General features: G+C 39.9%; 1 protein-coding gene across 1 annotated transcript in view; it reads left to right on the forward strand.

The window, feature by feature from the left end:
• The first annotated feature begins 639 nt into the window (after positions 1-639).
• Positions 640-12131, forward strand: part of PGM2L1 (phosphoglucomutase 2 like 1) — a 50262-nt gene continuing 38770 nt past the window's right edge. The window contains exon 1 of the mRNA XM_047692277.1: positions 640-1377. Coding sequence (XP_047548233.1) covers positions 1267-1377 — 111 coding nt within the window. The 5' untranslated portion in view covers positions 640-1266. The remainder of the gene's footprint in view (positions 1378-12131) is intronic.

Genomic DNA, 12131 nt, shown 5'->3' on the forward strand with positions numbered 1-12131 from the left:
ATTCTGCCTCTTTGAAAAAGTCCCTTCACTCTCTGATGTACTTTTCTCGTTTGTAAATACGGGTAGATCACGCCCACCTACCTCACAAGATGGTTGAAGAGACAGAACACGATTCGTAAACTTTAAAGCATTAAGTGGGGGGCTCCTGGGTGGCTCAGTGGGTTAAGACCTCTGACTTCGGCTCGGGTCATGGTCCCAAGGTCCTGGGATCGAGCCCCACATCGGGCTCTCTGCTCGGCAGGGGGCCTGCTTCCTCCTCTCTCTCTCTGCCTGCCTCTCTGCCTACTTGTGATCTCTGTCAAATAAATAAATAAAATCTTTAAAAAAAATAAAGCATTAAGTGGATACCAGTGGTCCCCTTACTGCATTAGTCCTGGTTTAAATTAATTTAATTCCATGGCCACACTGCGCAGCAAAGCAGGGACAGGGTGTGTCCGAAGGGAAGTAGGGAACAGCCTGCAGGCATATCTTTTTCCTTTGAGAAAAGGGAGAGCGCGGAGCTGCTGGGTGTTGTAGTCTTTCCGGCAGTCTCCACAGAGCTCAGAGAAAGAGAAGAACTTCAAATCCCGTGAAGCCCTGCGGTAACAGTCCTTGCACCCTCCCGCCAAGCGCGTGCCCCAAGTTGAAACAGGAGGGAGAAAGGGTTCCTACGCGCGCGCCAGGGGTGCACGGAGCGATCGCTGAAGTGGGGTGCTGGCGGTGGATACGTCAGCTGATTGAGAAAAGGAGACGAGTGGGAGTGTGTGGGGACTGTACCAAGGATAAGACGCGAGGCAAGAGGCAAATTAAAAAATAACCCAACCCCTCACCACCCTCGCTGATCCGAGCTCGTACTTCTGCAGAGGAACCGCGAGCGCGCTTTCTGGCTCGGGCTTCACGCCCCAGCGACTTAAATCATCAGGGGCGGGAAGGGGCGGGGCCTGTGGCGCGGGAGGTGGGGCGGGGCCTAGGGCGGCGGCGGCGGCGGCGGCGGCGGCCACGACCCAGACATCTGGGACTGTTGTTGTTCTCTCGCTGTGCGACCGCCTCAGTCGGTTCGTGCAGAAAAAGACCCGGAGCTGGTTTGGTGGGAGCGGGCAGCCGCATCCCCCTCTCTTCTGCTTCCCCACAGCTGCAGCAGGAGCTGGCTCAGACACCCCGTGGTTGGTCGGTCTCCGATGCCCTTCAGTGAGGAGGGGGCGTCAGAACCCTGGTGAGCGCATCTCAGGTCCCCCCAACCCAGTGTCTTCGCGGTCCCCCAGGCCCTCACACCCCAGTCTCGCTGCCATGGCTGAAAATGCAGAAGGGGACCTGAACTCCAACCTGCTCCACGCCCCCTACCACACCGGGGATCCTCAGCTAGACACGGCCATCGGGCAGTGGCTTCGTTGGGATAAGGTGGGTACCTGGTCAGCCCGGCATCAGCCCTGTCCTCCCGCATGCCCTCGCATACGCAGTCCGCCTTTTCCCGTCCCCACCCGGTGCTCGCCAGGCTGCAGAGGAGATGGCTCAAACCACCAGGCGGGGACCAGCGGAGCCGGGCGTTGCCACCCACCTATGCTTGGGCCGCCTCCCCGGGACCGTCTGAGCAGGACTGCCAGTAGTCTCTCTTCTTTTTGCAGTGCGCGGGATTGCAGTCTCCCTTTCTCACCCACTCCCTGCCCTTCAACAGCACGTCGTCTCTCTCTCATAAAAAATAATTGTAATTATCATCATCATCGTAAGTTAAACCCTTCATAGAGCTATTTCCTTTCTCCTCCCTTGACTTCCTTCTCTGCAAACCTGAAAGTGGTTTTTGGTACCCTTTTTAGATGTCCTTAACCGCTCTCCGCTTTACTTCTGGTCTGGTGTGTTTCCACCTTCTGTCGCTAGGTAGTCACTGGTTTTTTATCACTCCCTGGTATTCTCTAGTATCACCTTTTGCTCTTGAGAAAGGTAAGCGTTCCTTTACCTCTTTATTTCTCTTGCCAGGAGTTATTTTCTGGAAGTATCCTGTTCAAAGAATCATGTTTTCATGGTTTCACTTGATGTTCCCGATATGGAAGTGTTTTTGCTTTACCCATTCCTTTTCCTCCTTTACTCCTGCCACCCCCTCGGAGTTGTTGGGGTGATTTCATCATGTGCAGGCATATGTGATGGATCTGTGAAAGCCAGAATTAAAATTCAGCTCTCTTACTTGTAGAAGAGGCCGTTGGTGGCTCCAACAGGAGAACATGATCCAAGTTTTTGCTTTATCAAGTGCATTAAATGCATTTGTTGAAGTAGAGAAGGCAATGTATTTTAAATGGAATTAATAATAGTGAATTAAGGAATTAGTATGGCAGTATGTGAAACCATGTACACAAGAATTTTCTAAAGGATTTGGTTTCAGAAAAAGTCTTATTTTCACTTTGCTCAGTCATTAATATATTTAGCAAAAAATATTTATTGAGCATTGGGTCAATATTTTCCAAGCCTGTTAGGGATGAATACTACTGGTGAGGAAATAGAAGGGTTTGACCTCAACAAGCCTTCAGTTAGCAGCTAAGACCAACAAATAAGCAATTATAATAAGTTACTGTTGCTTGTTCATAGGCATCTTGGACATTCTGATTTTCCTCTAGAGTGTAAAACAGTGCTCTCAAACCCTAAAGTGCTTACAGATCACCTGGGGATCTAAAATGGAGATTCACATTTAGTAGGCCTGGGGTAGGGTCTGAGATTCTGCCTCAAGGGTGAGCTCCCAGGTGATACCAATGCTGCTGGTCTGTGGACCACACTTGGAGTGGGAAGACTCGAGAGTGTTGTGGTTCAAATATCAAATTAAAGAAATAACTCCCTTATTATAGGATTTGACCATATATTTTTTTAAGTCAAGTGTGCAGAATTTGTGATATCCCATTAATTACCATAAGAATGTGTAAAAAGAAGGGCGCCTGGGTGGCTCAGTGGGTTAAGCCGCTGCCTTCGGCTCAGGTCATGATCTCAGGGTCCTGGGATCGAGGCCCGCATCGGGCTCTCTGCTCAGCAGGGAGCCTGCTTCCCTCTCTCTCTCTCTCTGCCTGCCTCTCCGTCTACTTGTGATCTCTCTCTGTCAAATAAATAAATAAAATCTTTAAAAAAAAAAAAAGAATGTGTAAAAAGCAAGTAACTTTAAAGCCATTTGCCTGAGGATAGCTTAGTACAAGAGCTAATGCTTAGCATACAGTAAAAACAAATGTACTACAAACTGACTATATGTCTTCAGCATCGAAACATTACCAAATTGCAAATGAGTGATAATCTTATATGTTTAATAAGGTTAGTTGTTTTTGTTTAAAGCCATTTGCTTTCATTGGTATTTTCAGGAAATGAATGTTTTTGAGCACTTATGTGTCCCTGAAAAGAGGACTCATGAAATTTGAAAACACTTGTAGAATTCCAACACAATTTAATTTACTAGTAACTACTATGTATGTCAAAGCTTTTGATCCCAGCAATAGGAATTTGTTTTCATTGCCATGGGTGAGATCTTTTGTTCTTTTTAGGTGTCAGTTTTGACTATGCTTTTCCTAACGAGTCTTTGATTTTTTTTAAAGATTGTTTGAATGAAATACTATTTATTAATTGTCTATGCTGTGTCTAGATATGGGATATATGGAAATATGAAAAGACTATAAAATTCATATAAACACAAAAAATAACACTGGGACAGTATTTGTGGCAATTAAACATTTATAGGCAGTCCTTATAGGAATTCAAAAGTAAGAGTGACCTGTGGGCTGCGATGATCAAGGAAGACTTTATAACATGGGATACATTTAAAAAGACTGAGGGGGAAGCTTCACTGAAAATGGAAGAGAAATTCTTAAATTATATTTAAAGTACCCTTTCTTTTTTTTTTTTAGATTTTATTTATTTATTTGACAGAGAGTGAGATCACAAGTAGGCAAAGAGGCAGACAGAGAGAGAGGGGGAAGCAGGCTCCCCACCCAGCAGAGAGCCCAAAGTGGGGCTCGATGCGGGCCTTGATCCCAGGACCTTGAGACCATGACCTGAGCCGAAGGCAGAGGCTTAACCCACTGAGCCACCCAGGCGCCCATAAAGTACCCTTTCTATATAAAATACTAGCTTAAAAAAAAAAAAAAAAAAACTAGCTAAAACCTGTGGAAGATACAAAAATGAAATAGATAAGGATTCTATCTTCAGAGAACATAGAAGGGAAAATGAAACAAAAGCTCACAAAGGGAGCAAGTAGTAAGTGCCCTTGCCCGGGGAATAAATCTAAATAATTTTAATAATTATTTAATAAAAATAAGAAGTAATTAATTGATCCCTCTCATATGGGAAATAATACTTTTAATTGGTTAAAAAAGGTGTATTTACTGTGGATTGATAGTGTGGTTAACCTAGGCTATATCCCAGGGCACTGAAATTTAGAGTGCAGAAATGTGAAATAATAGATCAAACTTACAGCATTTATTATATTACACGCTGACAACAAATATTGTCTTTTAGAACAGAAACTGAGTTTACTACCTGATTAATATCTCTTTAGTGAAAAAAAGGAACCTATAAAATGTGGCTGATTCTTAATGACTCTGCTTGCCCAAATCACTAAAATTGCTAGTTTTAGCTGTGGTAGGGTGGTGTACTTAGAAAAGTCTTCATGAAAAAAAGTATTATTTGTGCTAACCTCTCAGAATTAGTTAAAATTTGGACTTGCCAACATAGAGAGGAGCTATTCCAAGCAGAGATAGAAACTTGGTGTACTTAGAACATTTGTTTCTGCTGTAGCTTTGGGTAAGAGATAGAAATTATTGGAAAGGTATGTGAGACCAGGTCATAGAAGAGCTTCAGTATGTGTTTAGTGGCCTTGAATAAAGGTGTATGTAAGTGTTAAAAAGAAAATAATGCAATGAGACAGGGTTTTTATTGGGGCAGTCTGGGGGACCCCACATAGTTTCTGTGTGGTGGCATTCTGATGTTTAATTTACTGTAGTTCCTTATCTGACCCTTAGTTTTTATGCCTTCAGACTGTTAGTTTGTCTTGTCTCAGGATGGATTGACCCTCCTCAAGAAACTAAAACTGATGTCTGAATTCAGAATGCAATTTTATTAATTTAGGGTATAGATGTAATATAAGTGGATGTGTCTCTAGTCAGGGTATTTGCTAGACGTATCATAAGGGAAGTCAAAGACTAAGAAGATTTATAGTAATCATGAAATCAGATCACAGGGATTCAGATACATGCTCAAATGTTTAACAGCATTGGCCGGTAATAAGTAAAAAGTAAATAAGTAAAAGTCCCATTTCTATGATGGGACTATCCTACCACTGGAACCCAACAAGTCCGAGGTTCAAGATGTTCCTTCTCCAGGTAATGCACAGATGACTCTTTTAAAGTGCTCTTTCCCTTCTATGCTCTAGGGCTAAAGCCTCCCACTTTCTTCCTACTTCTTTCTTTCAATGTTTTCATACATTCTATCACATTATAGACAAGTCTTGACTGGCCTAGAAGCCAGATTCTCTTTAATATGACAACCATTACCTGTTTCTGATCTACTGTAAATTTTAACTTTTTGAAAACAGATATAACCAAGATACTGAGTACTGCTCAAGTTTGGGTGTGTGAATGTGTGGGTGGGGAGTGGAACAGTACAGGGCAGCACTGTTCAGTCAGTTGGAGGAGCAACAGCTACAGATTGACAAAATGTGCAGGCAGAGATTGGCCATGGCATTTTGAGAAATAGAAGGTAGAGCACTCTGGTCTCAAAATGTAGGTCTATGTTGAGAAAGGATAGAATGTCAAACTAAAGATGAGTTAGGTTAGGTTAGGGTTATGAAATGCCTGAAAATAGAAATAAAAGACTTTAAGCCAGTGATTTTCCGATATCTAGCAGTGAAACTTTTTCAAGCAAAATATAGCCCAGGAAACTAGTGGTGAACGAATTCCCTTTTAAATCATCATTGTGTGATGGAAAATATATCCAAGAAGCACATCTACGAAGGCGGTCTAGTGTAATTTCCTTGTATAGAGACCTGAAGAAGTTGTGGTAGAGCCTGGACCACAGCGTCTATCTGCCACCTAGTTTAATCCAATTTTTACAATACTAGTTTATATTACTTTTTTTGGTTCACATTTTTCTAATTAATTTGGTCTTTAATCATTGAAGAGTATGGAATACATATGGCTTTATTAATTTGGGGAAATATTAGTACTTACTAGTTGAATTTATTTGTGTAATGTTTCAAACTTTTGTAAAATGATCTAAATCTCATTTGATACTCACAGCAACCCTGAATGGTAGGCAAGCCAGGCAGTAGTTATCCCCATTTTTACAAGAAACTTAGTTTAAGAAAAGGTAAATGACTTACCCAAGGATGTATGACTTTTAAGCAGTAGAGTTGGGACTAGAATTAGAACCTGACCTTTACTCTAGTTTTCTTATCACTGCACTATACTCTATAACCTGAATATTTAGTAAATGTTAGTGACATACACCAGGTTCAAGGACTTCATTTAAAGCTATTTTATTGGCTTTTGTTAAACCTGAGTAGGATGTAATTGCAGAATAAATGTCATGGAATTTTTTTTAAAGAGCTAAATTTGCAGATCAACAGTTTGCTTTGGTCTCCCTGGCAACAGCATTCTCCCTCTGAGAAATTTAGTGCATATAAATAAGGGTTTGAATTTATTTTACTTCTTAGAAATAAAATTCCTTATTTCTTTTTGTTTCCAGACTTCTTACATTTCCTTATCAGTTTCCACCATTTCATCTTCAAAGCATTTTTTTTATTTATTTATTTATTTATTTATTTATTTAAAGATTTTTTTAATTTATTTATTTGACAGACAGAGATCACAAGCAGGCAGAGAGGCAGGCAGAGAGAGAGGAGGAAGCAGGCTCCCTGCTGAGCAGAGAGCCCGATGCGATGCGGGGCTCGATCCCAGGACCCTGAGATCATGACCCGAGCCGAAGGCAGCGGCCCAACCCACTGAGCCACCCAGGCGCCCCGCATTTTTATTTATTTTAAAGAAATACATGCTTATGATTAAAAAATAAAGTACAAAAGAGAACATAATAGAAAACAATGTTCCTAACCACTTCTCATTTTTTATTTGCTCCTTAGAAGCCATTTTTAGCTGTTTGTTTTTAGTTATTCTCTTGGTTACCATCAAAAGACTAAATAATATGCCAGTACCAGTAGTACTTGACTTAGGTTATTATTTGTCAAATATGTGCTATAAAAACTCAGAGCTCACTTACACAATTCTCTATCTCTCCTAAATTTCAGTAGTTATGTTTTAGTTATTCTCTTAGAAGTTTAAATAATGTACTTAGTGCTAGCAAAGACTACAGAACAATAAGCCCAACTCACAAATCAGAGCTCCCAATTGACCATTTTATTTAAGAGGACACTGGCACTGACATGGATGAATTACCCCAATGTAAAGAAATCCCAGATGACCATAGTGCCCTAGATCCACACTGGGCTTCAGGAAATGTGTCTATGCCATAAATAATAAAAAACTGGAAGATGTTAATGATATGGTGAAGATGGTATGTTTTTCTGGCAACAACATTAAAAAAGAAAAGCAGTTATCCACGGATAGTAGAGAAGAAGGGAGGGGAAGAGGGAGGGAAGGAGGGAAGAAGGAAGACCTGAGTAAGCAGGTTATGGTTTGAACATGAAGCAAACGAAAACAGGGCATGATTTTGAACAATGAATTGACAGAACTTAAGAAAAAATGCATTTTGATCTCAATGCCTTCAGGAAACATAGGTGGGCCTGAACAGAAGCAAATTTTATCCAAACCCACTACAGGGATTCACAGTGAACAATATTTAGATGATCTTAACCTTATGTTTACATTATGTTCAATTTTGAAGATCAACCTGAAGACAAAACATAAGATTTAGTAATTTTTTTATTGTGAAAAAACTAATATAAACTAAAATTACCATCTTAATGATTTTTAAGTGTACAGTTCAGAAGTGTTAATTATATTACATTGTTGTGAAATGGATCTCTAGAACTTTTTCAGCTTGCAAGTCTGAAACCCAGCTGTTATGTAAGTCCCCTTTTACTTCTCCCCCCACTCACTGGTAATCACAATTCTATTCCGTTTCTGTGAATTTGACTACTTTAGATAGTTCATAAAAAGAGAATCGTACAGTATTTATCTTTTTGTGACAGTTTATTTCACTTAGTATGATGTGTTTAAGGTTCATCTTGTTGTAGCCTATGACAGGATTTCCTTCTTTAAGGCTGAATAATATGGTATATCATACTTCACTTATCCTTTCATTCATCAGTGGACATTTGGGTTGCATCCACCCCTTGGCTGTTGTGAATAGTGCTGCTGTGAACACGGATGTGCAAATATCTCAAGACCCTGCTTTCAATTCTTAACCGACTGAGCCACCCAGGCATCCCACCTGCTTTCAGTTCTTTTAGCATATACCCAGAGTGGGATTGCTGGAACCAAATGTAGATGTTAGTGGGATAGGTTTTGGCTTACTGTGCTTTGTTTCATGCTACTTTCTGTCTTTCAGAAATATGTTGAAATTTCATCTAGTCCTCAGTACCCATAGACCCCTTCCCCAGTTCTTTTGCATTATGGGTTTAGTCCTTTTATACCTTTACTCTCATTTAAAAAATTCTCAAGAAGATGAGGAGACAAGTGTTTGAGACTTTCATCTTCCACTGAAACTATTATTTTTTCAAATTAAAAATATACTTAAAACCACCCAGGTGCCCCTATCTTTTCTTTCTTGAAGGAATTTTGATTAGTTCCTTCAAGTTTTCTACGAGGCCATTAGAAAGCCTATGTAGAGGGGTGCCTGGGTGGCTCAGTGGGTTAAAGCCGCTGCCTTCATGATCTCAGGATTCTGGGATCGAGCCCCACATGGGGCTCTCTGCTCAGCGGGGAGAGTGCTTCCTCCTCTCTCTCTCTCTCTCTCTCTCTGCCTACCTCTCTGCCTACTTGTGATCTCTGTCTGTCAAATAAATAAATAAAATCTTAAAAAAAAAAAAAGAAAGCCTATGTGGATATATCCTTGATCTAGAATTATTTTCCCTCTTTCTTTCCTGTTTAAAAAATCAGAGCCTAGAGAAACTGATGAAAAGGAATTTGTCTTCATTTGATTCTTTCAGATTTTACTTGTAAGATACATTGAACTAACCAAAGAATGTAAGTATTATATTTCACCATTTTAGATTTTCATAGTCCCTCCCTGGATTATCTATATTAGATTTCTTTAATTGTCTTAGAAAGACAGCATGATTTGCTTGTTTAATTGTTTTTACATATTTCATGTGTCTGGTTGTTTTTTATAAATATATTTTTCCCAGAATGAAAGATTGATATATAATTTAGTGCAGATTATACTAAAATATTTTTTTTCATTAGTCAATTTCTATCTACTGCCAGTTAGTACTAAGAGAGTTAATGGAGGGGGCGCCTGGGTGGCTCCGTGGGTTAAAGCCTCTGCCTTCGGCTCAGGTCATGGTCCCAGGGTTGTGGGATCGAGCCCCACATCGGGCTCTCTGCTCCAAGGGGACCCTGCTTCCTCCTCTCTCTCTCTGCCTGCCTCTCTGCCTACTTGTGATCTCTGTCAAATAAATAAATAAAATCTTAAAAAAAAAAAGAGAGAGAGTTAATGGAGAAAAGAATATTTTTCTGGTGGAAAAGAATAGACAGGTAGGTCAGCATAGCTAATCCTGCATGGGACCTTTTACACCAGATAATTTAGTGAGCACTGGATCTTAGCAAACAAAACTATGGCATGGTCATATCAAATGTCCCGAAGAATATGAAAATTATAATGTAAATGAAAAATCCTATGCTTCTCAGATACATAAGCCTTTTAGCTTTCAGCTAATCAGAAGATCTCTTTAATGTAAATAGTGGTTTTATTTTACGGTTTCTGCTTCACATTTTTCTCAAGTCATTTTCCCTCTGAAATGTTTCATTATTAATGCAGATAAAATTTAGAAAAAACCTAAATGCCTACCAAAGGGGAAAGGATAAACAAATTGGAACACTGCAACAGTTGAATACACTAGATCAGGGATGAACGGACAAAGAAATTATAGTATATATACACCATGGAATATTATTCAACCATAAAAAATGACAACACTACCATTTGTGACAACATAGATGGAACTTGAAGGCATTATGCTAAGGGGAAATAGACTAGAACAACAAAGACTATATGGTCTTTCTTACATGTGGAATCTAAAAAAACCCCAAAAGACCAAAAAACACAGCAAACTCATAGATGAGATTTGTGGTTACCAGATGGGGGATATATATGCAGAATTAAAGGAAGATGGTCAAAGTGTATATAAACTTCTGGTTATAAGTCAGTACTAGGGATGTAATGGACAATATAATTATAGCTTACACTACTGTATGATATATTGGAAAAGTTGTTAAGAAAGTAGATTCTAGGGGCACCTGGGTGGCTTGGTTGAGTATCCGACTCTTGGTTTCAGCTCAGGTCATGCTCTCACGGTTGGGAGATTTAGCCTCACATTGGGCTCCAGGCTCAGTGGGGAATCAGCTTAGATTCTTTTCCACTCCCTCTCCTTCTGCTCCTCCTGTTTCTCTCTCTAAAATAAATAAATAAATCTTTAAAAAAAATAGTAGATTCTAAGAGTTTTCATCATAAAGAAAAAATTTTTTTCCTTTTATTGTATCTATCTAAGATGATGGATATTAACCAAACCTATTATGCTAATCATTTCACAATACCTTGAATAGCATGAAGGTTGGGGCGCCAACACCGCAAGCCGTCGAAAATCTGCATTTAACTTTTGACTCCCCCAAAATTTAATAACAGGCTCCTTTTGACCAGAAGCCTTACTAATAACATAGTTGAATAACACATATTTTGTATGTTATATGTATTACAAAATATATTCTTACAAAAGAATAAAGCTAGACAAAAGAAAATCATAAAGGGAAAATAAATTCACAATTTTGTACTGATTTTACTGAAAAAAATTTGCATATAAGTGGACCTGCTCAGTTCAAATGTGTGTTGTTCAAGGGTTGATTGTATATATAAACCATCATGCTGTGTATCTTAAACTTACAGTGATGTCAGTTGTTTCTCAGTAAAACAGGAACAAAAAAAATATAGATCTATATGTATTGAAAGGATCTCCAAGATATATTAAGTGAAATAAGCAAGTTGCAGAACAGTGTGTGCCATTTGATACCCTATATATAAAACAAAAAGAAAGCAAAACTCTCTCCAGTAAAGATCTGGAAGGATACATCACAACAGTACTGGCTCCCCCTACAGGAGGGGCCTGGGACGGATGGTAATAGTCAAAGACCTGTTTAGCTTTATATGTATTATTAGGATTTGTTTTTTTTTAAGATTTTATTTATTTATTTGATGGAGACACAGCAAGAGAGGGAACACAAGCAGGGAAGGTGGGAAAGGGAGAAGCAGGTTTCCTGTTGAGCAGGGGGCCCAGTGTGGGGCTCGATTGGAGGACTCTGGGATCATGACCTGATCTGAAGGCAGACACTTGATGGCTGAGCCACTGAGGCGCCCCTGTATTATTAGTATTTTTTTTAAGTAGGAAAATGTATGGATATAGTTCAAAATTAATAATAATGTTTAAAATACAAATAAAGAGGGGCACCAGGGTGCCTCAATTGTTTAAGCATCTGACTCTTCATCTCAGCTCAAGTCTTCATCTCAGGGTGGTGAGTTCAAGCCCTGCACTGGGCTGCATGCTGGGTTTGAAGCCTACTTAAGAAAATAAAATAAGATACAAATGGGGCACCTGGGTGGCTCAGTCGTTAAGCATCTGCCTTTGGCTCAGGTCATGATCCCAGGATCCTGGGATCAGCCCCGAATTGGGCTCCCTGCTCAGTGGGGAGCCTGCTTCTCCCTCTCCCACTCCCTCTGCTTGTATTCCCTTTCTCGCTGTGTCTCTATCAAATAAATAAATAAAATCTTTTTAAAAAATGATACAAGTAAAGAACAATTAATGGTCAACTATTTGACACTGCTTTTTAAGAGCCACAGAAATTGAAAGTCAGGAAGACTACGTAACAAATAGAATTGGAGCTGGGCCTTGAAGGATAAATAAGATAGAAATAGATGATGAATATGGGGACAGAAAATTTAAGGTGGGAGAAATAGAAAAATAAAATGGA

The sequence above is a fragment of the Lutra lutra genome, chromosome 10 (assembly GCF_902655055.1).
Source record: "Lutra lutra chromosome 10, mLutLut1.2, whole genome shotgun sequence".
Lineage (NCBI taxonomy): Eukaryota > Metazoa > Chordata > Mammalia > Carnivora > Mustelidae > Lutra > Lutra lutra.